At 31.2% G+C, this 15,529-nt stretch overlaps 1 protein-coding gene across 2 annotated transcripts in view; it reads right to left on the bottom strand.

The window, feature by feature from the left end:
• Positions 1-15,529, bottom strand: part of LOC145277717 (uncharacterized) — a 606,741-nt gene that overhangs the window by 54,692 nt on the left and 536,520 nt on the right. For both annotated transcript variants that reach the window (XM_080129417.1, XM_080129416.1), the window contains one exon: positions 3,449-3,632. In XM_080129417.1, coding sequence (XP_079985543.1) covers positions 3,449-3,632 — 184 coding nt within the window. The remainder of the gene's footprint in view (positions 1-3,448; positions 3,633-15,529) is intronic.

Genomic DNA, 15,529 nt, shown 5'->3' on the forward strand with positions numbered 1-15,529 from the left:
TCAACTGGGCACGTTTCTACAGGGGAGATCGCCCTTTTCGCCGATATTTTAACTTAATTTAAACATAAGTCCCTTTCGGTTTGACGGTGGTCGTAACAGCAAAGACGTCAGGGTTTTTTTCCTGTTCTTTTTCACCTTCGCGGTACCGGTTCGAGCCTGCCTTCATACTACCACTTTTTTTTGCTCAACATACACATCCAAACACCCGGAAAACGCCGGGCTGAAATGCTAGTATATATATAAATGCAGGTATATATATATATATATATATATATATATATATATATATATATATATATGTATATATATATTTAAGTATTTAATTATTATATTTAATTATTATAGTAGATAATTATATATATATATATATATATATATATATATATATATATATATATATACTAGCAGGTTTGGCTCGGCTTTGCTCGGGCCCAATGTTCATAACTATATGTGCATATGTATATATGTATTAAAAAGTTTAACTCATAAGCAGGTAACCTACATCTTAAATTTCCAGTGTTTAAACCCAAAATTGGCGGAACAGTTTGGTAGAGTCTGCAACTTGGCAGCCAAATTCTCGCCAAAAACGAATTAAAAAGCTTGCTACATGTCTGAATACCCTTTATGCAAAATCTCAAATGTTTAGACCCAAAATTAGATAAATAGTTTGCTAGAGACTACAAAGGTTAAATCTGTTGAACTTTGACCTGTTTGCACCCAAATATTCGACCCAAGCTCATTAAACATTTTTCCCTATGTTTGAATACGCTTTATGTAAAATTCTCAATGTTTAGACCAAAAATTGTCTCAGTATGTTGGTAGAGACCGTAGAGGTAATTTCTTTTAACTTTGGCCCAAATTTTGATCCCTTAAAATTTAGTGGTTTGGGCTCAAATCAAATTAAAAAGTTTGATCCATGAGGAGTTTGGTAGAGTTTCCAAAGGTCAAATCATTGAACGTTGACCCCATTACAGGCAAATTTCTGGTCGAAAATCGATTAAATAGATTTTCCCAAATCTCAATATTCCTCATGTCAAATCTCGAGTCTCTAGATCGAAAATTGACAGATGAGTTTGGTAGGGAAATGTACACACATAGACAATTAAACGTATATATATATATATATATATATATATATATATATATATATATATATATATATATATATATATATATATATATGAACAAATGATTAATAAAACATGTTAAAAGACATCTTGAAAAAGAGTTAAAAACATATTTAATTTTAAAAAAAAAAAGCACAAGATAAGTGGATAGTCCTTAATCCGCGGAGTTTCGAATAAATACTCTTCGAAACTCCGCGGATTAAGGACTATCCACTTATCTTGTGTTTTTTTTTTTAAAATTAAATATGTTTTAAACTCTTTTTCAAGATGTCTTTTAACATGTTTTATTAATCATTTGTTCATATTATAAGCTCTATTTCCTTTTCGGTTTTATTGAGCTTTTACATCTGGCTGAGTTTATTTAACTTTATTTAACTTTAACTCTTTAATATTTATAATATATTTTAAGTTTACCATTTTGATTACCTTGGTAAACTTATTGTAATTTATATATATATATATATATATATATATATATATATATATATATATATATATATATATACGATGAATAGTCACACATTTCATAATGTAACGATTAATCTGCGAAGTTTTTCTTGTTAAATTAGATCTGAACAAAAATAGTCTACGCAAGAGGAGATCGTCTCCGTTAAAAAAAAAAAAAATTGAAGAGGGGGCATTGAGTGGAATCGACGTAAATATTAAATGACGAGTTCGACTGCAAAACACGATACATCCAATTTATTTAAATAGAGATATTAAACAATAAAGCGTAGAATATATTACATCTTCACTTTGATGTGAATGTTATTTTAATTGAAAACAAAGGAATATAATGCTTGCATCATATTATACGTATAAAAGATAATTTTGGGGTGTGATTGAGTGTTGAAATGTTTATAAGATATACACACACACATAGATATATATGGGTATATGTAAGATTTTGTTTAAAATGAATAACATTTTTAGCATCATACTAATTTACGGGACATAAATATTTGTGAACTGCAGGAGAAATATCTAATTGACTTCGTTTAGAAATCGAAAAATAATGACAAATTTGTTTCCCCCCAAATCCAACACACGTGATGATTAATCAAGTCGTATTGGTCTCAATGCCACGCCATCTCCTGCGCCATCACATCTATTAAAATGTCACAAAATTCAGAGGTGAGGTGTCGGATTTTTCATCAGGAACTTTCATTCGTTTTTGTTCCCTTCGCGTATAAACTAATTATAGTTCACATTACACGTATGAGGTGCCTTAAATAAGTTTCCAAACTTAGTTGTACAGGCATTTAAAATTATTGTAGACTCTTTAAAAAAAATCTTATGAGATGACTGCCCATATTTTATGATTTCAGGTTCAGATGAACAGCTACAGCAGAAATTGGAATACACCCTACTAAAACCTGATTATCATAGCTGGTGAATTTTAAAATGCAATGTGGACGTGAAGCCACTTTAGAAGAACGATATGCAATAAAATTCTGTTTCCAACTTAGACAAAAGCCACAGAAACGTATGGAATGCTTCAGACAGCTGTTGGGGTATCTTACATGAATCGAGCATCAGTCTTTGAGTGATATAAGAGATTCAAAGAAGGCAAAGAGTCTGTGAGGGATGATGAGAAGTGTGGGAGGATTAAGGTAGTCAGAACACCAGAGTTGATTGGCCAAAGAAAAAAATTCACGGATAAAGACTGTCGTACACATATAGAGACAATAAGTGCAGTTTGATGTCAGTGTGGGAACTGTATACATAATTATTCGCGAGGAACTGAGGATGCGGATAATTTGCGTGAATGCACCAGTTTACAACTCCATCCTTGTCACAGACTAGTTGACCAAGATGGGCATCAAGACAGTTCTTCATCCTTCCCATATTTCAGACATTACTCTCTGTGATTTTCGGTTATTGTCTAAACTCAATGAAACCTTTAGCGGCTGTCGTACACAAGAAGAAATCTATGGATACTTCCAGAAGTTGTTGGAACGGTACAACAGGTACATTGCAACCGGAGGAGATTACTTCGAAGGGGACTAGAGTTCTATGTGCGTAGTATCAACAAAAGTGCCCATACGAAAAAGGTATAGAAACTTATTAAAAGCACCTTGTAGTTATGCCTAACAACTGTGTTCCAACATGTCTAATGATAGCTTAATCAGTTTCGTAGTCAATCCAGTAAACACACCTATAAACATAAACACACCTATAAACGTATGCATATAGGAAAACCCATAAACATGTACACAGGCTAACTATATATAAGTAAAAATATGGGCAATTAATTCCATGGTCCACGAATTATAATGGTACGTATTCAGCACAAATGAAAGGTGGCAAGCGCTACTAACCTTCTGTAGTGACTACTCGGTTTCGAACTAAATCGATTTTGTTGGCGACCAGCACCACTATGCTGTTGTGGACATCCTCTTTGCGAAGACGGTAGAGGAGATCGGCGGCCGTACTGAAGCTTCTTCGGTCGTCGATACCGAACACAATCACGTAAGCATCGATATCAGGCCCCGTTGGGAATTCCTGCAAGAAAACAAACCGTATTCAAAAATGAGCTACGATAATAATAATAATAATAATAATAATAATAATAATAATAATAATAATAATAACAACAGCAACAACATAGATATGACGTGCTTTGCATGCAATAACCGAATATTAAAAGGCATTGTTTGTTTTTTATCAGATGAATAACATGAAATGCATTTATTAGATCTATCACATTTTTTGTTTCTCATTACGTTGATTCTTTCCATTCCTCTAAACATTTTTTCCCACCTTAGGCTATTTCTTACTTTATAATTATGTGACCAGGCTTTATATATAGTACTGTTTTAATATTTGGGTTGGTGAATCTCTTTCCCATTTGATGGTTCTTGATAAGATGCAGAAACGTATCTGTAATTTGATTGGTCCATTTTTTCTTCTCTGCAAACGTTCTGCAATCTTCCTGCAAATCAAATTTTCACACAAACTTGATTCACAGGAAGACATTTTTGTGGTATTGAAAACATGCGAAATGTGGAAGTGAGTTAGTTTAAAAAATGCAAAACAAATTAAGTATGAAATAAATCAAAGTGTGATGCTAGTCTAATGGTCTCCATCAATTAGCTGTTTTAACAACTTCTTATTCCAGGAGATTCTTTTCAAAAACTGCAAGCTTGCGGAACTCTCTTCCTACTGAATATTTGCTTTTCAAAACTAAACTTATAGTAATAAACTGTCTTTGCGATGATGATCTTTAGTTTTTATTAGCTTTTTTACGTCAAGTGCCTTCACACCATGTCTGGGGTGATTTCCATAAGAAATACCATAGTATTTTTTATTTGAAATAATTAAACAAAATGTTATACAATTTTTTTTTTATTTAAAATAATTAATAAAAATTTGTATACTATTTTTTTTTATTTAAAATAACCAATACAACTGTTATACTATTTTTATTTTAAATAATTGATAAATATGTTATACTATCTTTTTTTTAAGTAATTGATTAATATGTTATACAATTTTTATTTAAAATAACTGATAAACGTTCAATTCTTTATTTAAAATAATTGATAAAAATGTTATACAAGTTCTATTTAAATAATTGATAAAAATGTTATACGATTTTCATTTTAAATAATTGATAAATATGTTATACACTGTTTAATTAAAATAAATGGGAAAAATGTTATACTATTTTTATTTTAGATAATTGGAAAATATGTTATAAAATTTTTATTTTAAATAATTGATAAAAATGTTCTATTTTTTATTTAAAATAATTGAGTAAATTATTATACTATTTTTATTTAACATGATGGATGAAGATGTTATACAATTTCTATTTAAAATAATTGATAAAAATGTTCTACTATTATTATTTAAAATAATTGATAAAAATGTTATACTATTTCTATTTAAAATTATTGATAAATATGTTATACTATTATTATTTAAAATAATTGATAAAAATGTTCTACTGTTTTTATTTAAAAAATTGATAAAAATGTTATACAATTTTTATTTAAAATAATTGATGAAATTGTGATACAATTTTTTATTTAAAATAATTGATACAAATGTTATACAATTAAAAAAAAGTAACTGATAAACATGTCATACTATTTTTTATTAAAAATAACATAAAAAAAATAGAAAAATGTATCGATGGGAAACAAAATTTAGAATTAGGTGCAAAATTGATTCACAGGAAGACTTCTTTTTCGATATTGTAAACATAGGAAACACAAAATAAATTCAGTATGAAATAAATCAAAGCGTGATCGATCTAGAGTTTCCACAGTCAAAAGCAACCAAATTTCGAACGATCAGAATAAAAACGTGTAATACGATAAAACGGGAAGCGCGTAATTTGGCATAAATCACTGACCGAAGACACGAAAACATGAAAAAGACATCGAACAATTATTGAATCGCATTTGTTGCAAATACAATTACACGTTAGGACTTTATTTGTGACATCACTCCTACAGAATAAATACAATAATTATTAGCTTTTGGTAAAAATAATTAGGTTTTCAAAGTGGTTTTGAATTGCTTACTTGAAATTTGATCAACGAATATTATTCATAAAACCATCGAACTGGAATTAATGCGAAGAATGCATTTGGTGACGCAAGCGACAGACAGACAGACAGAGAACAATAAAAATATGAAAAGACAGAATGCGATTCGGAGTGAATTGATTTGCTTGCCGTAAAGTTGAATTATGTTAAAGCCAGAAAAAACGCGGACAGACGTCTACAAGTTACAAGATTTAATTGTAGATAGTGTTGCGAATGATGTGAATTACGTATATTAATAAAGTATTGCTTTCTACTAGGAGATATATCGCAAGGAAGTCACCACTCCCCAAGGTCCGAGGGCTATTCGAGAATAAGGGTTAATGAATGTAAGATAGGTGTGCAGTAGTCGTTAATGGTGTAGATTGGATAGAATTGAGATAATTAAAGGGGACAGATAAAAAAAAACTTGTTTACATTCGACAGAATGGCTATCATATTGTAATCGGCCGGGAAGCAGACCGATACAACATGGCAGCCTTCAAGCCTACACTGTTATAGTATTTTTTTTTTTAATTTGTAACTGCAATGTGACAATCTTTATTGTCCTTATTGTGCCATATCGTATGTTTACTATAGGGAAAAGGACGTATTTATCGAACGCTTTAGCTTTTAAAATAACTGATTTCATTCAGTAAAAAATACATTATTTATTTTGAAAATTCCTGTAGATGAAATAATGATTGTAAAATATGATTATCTATCTATCTATCTATCTATCTATCTATCTATCTATCTATCTATCTATCTATCTATCTATCTGTATTGCCCTTTGCTCTTTGGTAGAACTCTAGTAAAGAAATCGTCAACTGTCACTATCTATTATTTAATAAAAAATGTTATACTATTTTTTATTTAAAATAATTTATAAAAAATGTTATACTATTTTTTATTTAAAATAATTAATAAAAATGTTATACAATTTTTTTATTTAAAAAAAATAATAAAAATGTTATACTATTTTTTATGAAAAATAATTAATAAAAATTTTATACTATTTTTTATTTAAAATAATTAATAAAAAATGTTATACTATTTTTCATGAAAAATAATTAATAAAAATTTTATACTATTTTTTTTTAAATAATTAATAAAAATGTTATACAATTTTTTATTTAAAATAATTAATAAAATGTCATACTATTTTTTATGAAAAATAATTAATAAAAATATACTATTTTTTAATTTAAATAATTAATAAAAATTTTATACTATTTTTATTTAAAATAATTAATAAAAAATCGTCAACTGTCACTATTAATTAAGGCATTGCTCATTGAATGAAATACTTCGAACTCTCCGGCTCTTGACAAGTCTTATATTAAGTTAAGATTGAGATTTCCTAGAGCTGATGACTCAAACGAATTACCGGTCTGCAAACCTAAACTGCTTAAGGAGTAGATAGGCATTGTCTATAGCCCGGCTTCCATACTCCTTCTTTGCCTATTAGCCAGGCGTAGAGGTCGAAGCACAGGGATTCGACAGAAACACTCAGTGGTCGATCTTGTTTCCTGACTAGGGCAATGAACGCTGTTTTCCCTCTCCCGACGCATCCCATCCCTAAACTGGGCACTTGGGAGTGCTTGATTGTCATAATGCCAGTACAAGCATATTGGGTTGATCATCGTCTGATGGGTTGAAGGTACCGGATTGACAATTCCTGGCTGCTGTTCCCAACTGGTAGTACAGGTGCCCTAACTCTTTGGTAGCGCTTACAGCGGCTGCTCCATCAACAGTTGAATAATATCGAGATCTTTGTAGTGCCATGTCGCGCATGGAAAGGCACCCTACACTCATCCCCTTTGAGCTTTCCTGAGGTCACAATCATAGTAGATGGAGGGTCAGCTGATGGTCTACTTGTGTTCCATGTCTGGTATTCTGCATAACCACTTGTTCGGCACTCCTTACCTAAACTGAAAAAAAAATGATGGCAGTACAATCTAAAATTACGCTTAAACCAGGACAAAGCTCAAAGAAAACCAAATTTCCTTCACCCTTGAGGCTTGTATTTACGAACATCCGTGTCCTTACAACTAATTTAAATGATGTTGAAACATTTCTCCTAAAAAACACCCAGGATATCGTAGCAGTAAGTGAGACTAACTTACACTCCTCCATCTTCTCTAACTACTTTAACATGCCCGGATATCTCCTACTCCGCCGTAAGGACTCTGACAGACATATGCACGGGCTTGGAGTATATATTCGGAACACCCTCCTCTTGAATATAGAAACAAAACTGGAATCAGACGATCAAGCCTTTATGTGCTTTAGACTTAACATGCAACATAACATTAGTTACTTTTATTTTCTCTATCGCTCTCCCTCGACCCAGGACTGTACCTTAATAAACAAAGTCTCTGACAGCATAGATACAGCACTTTCTTTCGACACTAGCACACAAGTGCATGTATTTAGTGACTTCATTGTCCACCACAACAACTGGTTTGGATTTTCTACTTACACAGACGCAGCTGGTAGCACAACACATAGCTTCTCTTAATCTCATTCCCTATCACAGATGGTTACGTTTCCAACCGTTTCCCTGACCAGCAAGAACAACACGCATCACTTTTAGATCTGTTTCTGACCACAGTTCCCGATGATTGTGTTACGAATGCCCACAGCCCACTTGGGAATGTAGTGATAATAGTTGAAATCACGCTAAACTCTAGAGCCAAAACGGAAAAACCATCGCTCAAAACAACGAAATATTATAAAAAGGCTGACTGGGAAGCCATCAGGGATCTCATCAGTGACGCCCCATGGCGAAATATCTTTTCACTTCCTGCTGAACAGTGCGCAAATGAGACCACTGAATGGTTCAAAACAGCAAGTAAAGCACATGTTCCCACGCAGAAATTTTTTAGCAAGCCCCACTCTCCTCAATTGTACTTGTGCAGCTGCCATCGCGTAAAGGCAGCATACGTACCGCAGATTTAAACGACATAAGTCCAGTTCAAACAGACAGAAGTGTATAGACGCCAGAAATAACTGTAAGAAAGAAATAACGACAGCTAAGAGAGAATTTACTGAAACCACAAAAAACAACAACAACAACAAAAAAATAAAACAAAAAAAACGCATCGAAGCACAGAAATTAGGAACCCGTGACTTCTGGAAACTTTACAACAGTGTAGTAAATAATGGGCAACAATTCCTCCACTATCCAACAATCATGAGGTTGTTTGCTCAGCGACCGAGAAGGCTAACATGCTTGCCAGTCGGTTTGCCTCCAACTCCACACTGGACCCAGCTAATCACCCTCTCCCTGGCTTTCCTTTGTGGACAGATGCCACACTAAACGATCTGAAAATCACCCCTTCTCAGGTGCATGCTATCATAAAAAATCTTGACACTTCAAAAGCATGTGGACCTGATCTCATCCCGGCTGTGCTATTAAAAAACTATGGCATGAAAGTCTTCTCAGGAAAATCAGATCATACAGTATCACTGGAAGGATACTTAACATAACTAAATCCGTCTTAGATAAGAGAAAAATCCAGGTTATCCTCGATGATCGTACATCTAAACAATATGATATAAATGCGGGAGTGTCTCAGGGATCTATCCTTGGACCTCTGTTATTCCTAATATTCATAAATGACCTCCCTGACAAAATTTGTCTGTGAGCTGGGTATATATGCTGATGACACCACGCTCTATAACAGACACAACAGGAAAACAAATGGACACATAACTAAAGAAATGGCAAAAACATTAGAGGATGACCTCCAATCTGTAGTGGAATGGGGACAAAAATGGATGGTCACATTCAATGCTGCCAAGACTAAACTTGTTTCTTTCAATAACCACAAGAAACATTCTCTACCACCAATAACAATTGCCAAAGACTCTTTATCTGAAAGTACATCTTTTAAACTCCTCGGCCTAACGTTCACACGAAATATGAGGTGGAACAATTACATTGAGAGCATTGCCAGGACCGCTGCGAAAAAGGTAGGTTCTCTCTACCATGCTAGAACCATGCTAGAAAGCTACTAACGCCCACAAGTATCCTGTACCTCTATAAGGCCACCATTCGCCCATGTATGGAGTATTGTTGTCATATTTGAGCTGGTGCATCTGCTACTAGTCTCTCACTCCAAGACAAGATTCAAAAGAGAGTCGCCAACCTGATAGGCCCTGAACTGTTATCTAAGCTTCTGCCTCTGTCCCATTAACAAAATGCAGCATCCCTCTGCCTGTTCTACAAGTACTTTAACGGTGAATGCTCCGAAGAACTGCAAGCACTTGTACCCCCCTTGACGTAAATATCATCGACAAACCCGACAAGCAGCAAAATTCCACCCCTTCACAGTTGAGATCCCTAGATCTACTCCAGTAGTTACTTCCCCAGAACCGCTAGATTTTGGAATTCCTTTCCGGGTTCCTGCTTCCCCAACTGTACTGATATAGAGAAGTTCAAGTGTAACGCGAACCGACATCTTGCTATCCAACTCCCCACATAGTACTCATGTAGCTTATGTCCCTGATAGTAGCTCCCTACATCAAAGTTGCAATGTGCCTTGTTGGGGGTGAAAATGTAATATATATATATATATATATATATATATATATATATATATATATATATATATATATATATGTTTGTTTGCAAGATGTTTATGATTGTTGGAGCCGTCAACAAATAAAAAAAAGACGATTTTCATAAATGTATTAGGATGTATAAGGTTTTAAAGGCTTTTGTTAGTAAACGCATCTGATTAATAACGTTTATTGATTATGGCCTTCCGTATCAAATTCATAGCGATTGTCATAATTACTTCTTTCGAGGAGTGTTTACTGGTGTTGAGGCCAACTGTAATCACATTATTCCGATTGTTATAAATATTTGTTTGTAAGAACTGTTTATTGATGTTAGGATCACTCGTAACGAAATTGGATGCACTTTGCAACCTTGCACTTTACAATGTCACCGTGACCCAATCTTAAATGCTGAAAGATATCTCAAATCAGTTTCTGTTCGTATTATTATTAGTTTCGTTCACCATCACTTTGTAAGTAAATAAACGAAAACGCGTTGTAATACTTGGGGTGTCATTTTAATTATCAGTTTGATAAGAGCAGCGCATACCATATCACGATCATAGCTTGCATATATATATATATATATATATATATATATATATATTTATATGTATATATATAGATGATATATAAGAATATAGATTGTCTTTAACATAGTATTGAGATTAAGGGGTAAATGTGTTATGGTTGAATAGGGGGTATAATGATGCTGTGTGGTGATTTATTTTAACGGTTTATGGGGTGTCTATTTTCTATGGAGCGGATAACTTTTTATTAATATGGTGGTGGGGGTTATGTAAGGTTGTAAAACTGGAAGGTAATATGCTGCAATATATTTATAAGTTTCTACTGTTATGATATATGGAGTTATGATCATAAGGGGGCGGTTGGAGATTAGGGTGGCAATGACTATGAATGCGTATAACTTGATGTAAAAGGTTAAGTATACATATTGATGTTAAAATGGGGGAGTGAGGGAACCATAGCTACTTATGAGAGTGGTAAAATTACACCCCCTATTCAACCATAACACATTTACCCCTTAATCTCAATGCTATATTAAAGACAATCTATATTCTTATATATCATACTATATATAATAAGCTTCTCCTTATTTATTTAGAATTCATTAAAGCTTCCCCCAACATTCTATAATTCCAATTAATCTTTTTCGCCCCTAATTAACCCTACGCTAGATGCCGCATCTCCTCCATGCTACCTAGCACCTTATCTACTCTTCTGATGAGAAGCATTAGGCTTCGAAATGCCCTGGCATAAAGAGTCCCTTCTATTCCCCAAATTTTGCCTGTATTCTATTATTCAATAAATGATCCATTCTATATCTACCTATATATAGTTTTGTGTCTTCATTTCATTCTCTTGTTGTCCTATTGTATAAGCTCCAATAATTATTGTTGAGCTTGGCATTATCCGGATAAGTCTCCTTTTGTGGAATTGATCTTCATCTTTTCTCTTTTACTTAAAACTATATATATATATATATATATATATATATATATATATATATATATATATATATATATATATATAATTATTATTATTATTAAGCATAGGATTTCAACCTATAAGCATTCTTTTAAAAACCACTCCCTGTTGAACCAAACCACCCTATCAAAGCATATTTGGCGACTCAAAGAAAAGAATATTTCATTCCATTTGAAATAGCAAATAATAGGATCATATAAAGGATATACACCAGGGGATAGATTCTGTGCACTTTGTACACAGGAGACCTTAAAGATTTTAAAATATGACGATATCAAAAATGGAACCACCCTCCTAAATTCAAGAGATGAGGTTATTTCCTCATACAGTCATAAACGTTGGTTTAAATTTAACAAATATAAACCACGATAAGTCATTAAAAATGTTACTTATTAATATTCAATCTTGAAATTTAAGTTTAACTTGATACCCTTATTAATAAAATTTTGATCATCAATATAATAATTAATATTAGTTTATCTGATATATTTACCATTATTGTATATCATTTAAATATATATATATATATAAGCTTAACCTATACTATATTTATTAATTTCAATAAATAAATAAATAAAGTATTAAAAACACTAAATTCAATAAGTTCCAATATAATATATCATAATCTAAATAGAATAAACACTAATTATATCCCTTTGATTATTTAATTAGAAAAATAAGATTATCTCCCCCCCTCCCTTTTTTAATATTTGCTTAATTTTAAATTAGGCGTTTACTAACATATTCTGACCGCTAAAAAATGTTCCACTGGCGTTCTTTTTGAAAATTCAACATTTCGTACAATTATAAGCTACATTCAACATCCAAATGAATGCTTTGACGATAATTACGGTTTTCAAAAGGCGAACAATTAAAAGGTAAATATATATATATATATATGTATATATATATATGTTTATATATATATATATATATATATATATATATATATATATATATATATATATAATTCTTAACTTTTATTAAAAACATATTATATTTAAACCTAATTCAGATTTATAATTTTATTCTATTTTTTATTCTCAACCCATATTAATTTGCTTATCAAGTAAATATTTTCCTTTTTATTTTAATTTTTTTCCAGATACATCTGCCTTACTTAAAAATTGCTAGGTTTATTTACGGTGTCTTTTACATATAAGAAAACCCACGCAATACTTTTGCTGATTAGGAGACTTTGTTTTAAAAAAAACTAAATGTCAAAATTATTGTCCGTGGCTTAATGTCTATCACAATAAAAACATCGTTTCCGAAACGATCGTACAAATTATTTCCTTTGTTGTAGTTCCTTCTTATGAAACATATTTTTAATTTTTAAATTTAATTTTTAATTTTTAAATTTAATTTTTAATTCTTATTTGAATTTTAAATTCTCAACTACATTACTAAATATGTATGTATGCATGTATGTATGCATGCGTGTTTGGATATATATATATATATATATATATATATATATATATATATATTATCTACGCTAATTAATTCATGCTTCGTACTTCCACATAAATAAAACTATGGATTGATTCGCATATAAATGTATAATTGTATATATATATATATATATATATATATATATATATATATACACATACATACAAAATTTTAATCTTATATATATACATATATATGTGTGTGTATGTGTGTGTGTGTGTGTGTGTGTGTGTGTACATCAATAAAATATTAGGTATGTGAGTATGTTTTATTGGTCTATGTACAAGATTCATTTTTAATAATAAACCGATCATTATGAATTTTGAAATAGAGCTGCTAGCCGTGTGGGGTTTAAATGTTGGCTGTGTTTTATTTAGTTTTTATGAAAAGAGGAAAAACAATAATTTTTCAATTCTATATGAAAAAAATAATATTCCGAATAAATTATTATTATTATTATTATTATTATTATTATTATTATTATTATTATTATTAGTAGTAGTAGTAGTAGTAGTAGAATGTTTTAAAAATGTGTCACCGTCTATGGATTTTTTAACGTAATCAAAACAAACAGTGGTAGATGTTGTGTCCCATAAAATCATGGGCAGTCTAATATATATATATATATATATATATATATATATAGTTATCATATTAGTGATGGGACCATTTCAAATTTTTTCCCCGATTCCGATACAATTACCGATTGTTTTCTAAATTTCCGATTCCGATACAATTACTGATTCCGATTCTTTTAAAATTTATAAACATTTAATTAGAGTTTTGATTTCTTTATAAAAAATGTCCAAAATGGCTCTAATATCCCGCGTAATGTCCGCATATATTTTGCAAAATGTAAGAAATACATTTGTGGATGGGAAGCGTACATTATAAAAGTGGATCTTTCTAAATATTTTTATCAAATTTTTTCCTTGTAATTGATTGAAAATTGTAAGACAGGATTTGTTTATTTTTAAAGGAACTTCATTTGCATTTTTTCGACATGAATGCTATTTGAAATTTTCATAAACGATTAAAAGCAATCAACGATTGGTATACAAAATAAGAAAACAGTTTAGGAACAGAATAGTTAACAAAGCCCGTTCCCATGTCAAGAATGAGTTTCTACATAAACATGTTACTATTTAAAAAAAACTATTCTTTACATTGGAAGGGGTTTCTGTTAACTATTCTCTACCTTCCCTTTGTGAAGATAATAAACTCAATCCTGTGTATCTTCATAGAGAGGTACTATAGTACATAGTGTTTATGAGGGGGAATGGGGGGGCGCACCCGTGTCTACACCTGTGCATTTGTGTGCGCACGCATGCGTGCTCGGAAAATGGACTTAAATATATGTCGGAAATTAAAATATGTGGAAGCTAAAAAAAAAAAAAAATAAAATAAAGTAAAAGGCCGTACAGAAACAAAGACTAACTTCTAGTGGGGAATGCTAAACCGTCCTTCCACCGTGCATACTCACTCTGCCTTGTGCCCTGTGGGGAAATGTCTTTGATAGGTTTCTATTTTTTCGTATTTGTTTCTCGCAACTCTAAAAATTTAATCAGTTATTCGAATTATTTGCGTTACTGTAAAAAGAAAAACAAGATACAGATTATACACTACTACCACCACCACCACCACTACTACTACTACTACTACTACTACTACTACTACTGATAATAAAAATAATAATAATAATAGTAATAGTAATAATTGTAATAATAGTAATACTATTAAATATAATGGCAAATATACTAACATGTTTAGCTAAATCACTGCGAGCTAATGAGATTCTACTTTTTTAGAGGATTACTTGGTGAAAAGAAAAACAAACAGTTGTTTAAGAATTACGAGGAGGAAAACAGTTTTGCACAATAAATTTTTACGTAAAACGATATTCGTTTTCTAACTTATTAATACAATCTAATCACTCGAAAATCGAAAACCAAACAAAATAATGTCAGAACATAACATTTGTTGACAATTATTTTATGTGATAATCGGTTTTGAACGGTTATCAAATATCCTTATGCAAGGCTTATGGGGCAGCTAATTTAAAATTTTTTAACTCAACCACGTGGATACTAAGATTGTTTTGAACTAATAACATGCTTTAAAATAAGTTTAAACAAAAATAAACTTATCCAGATAGGTAGAAGAGTCTACGCTTTGCAAACATTTATTTCTTGTATATTTGTTTTCATTTCTTCTTTTGTTCTTGTTAGTTACAGTAACAAATGCCCAAATCTTATTCTTCTTATTTTGGGTGTGTGTATGTTGTATTGTCGAGGGCTTTATATAACTGTATATAAGGAATACGTGTTTCTGTAA

This window comes from Euprymna scolopes, chromosome 6 (genome assembly GCF_053919585.1).
Source record: "Euprymna scolopes isolate OS-2025 chromosome 6, ASM5391958v1, whole genome shotgun sequence".
NCBI lineage: Eukaryota > Metazoa > Mollusca > Cephalopoda > Sepiida > Sepiolidae > Euprymna > Euprymna scolopes.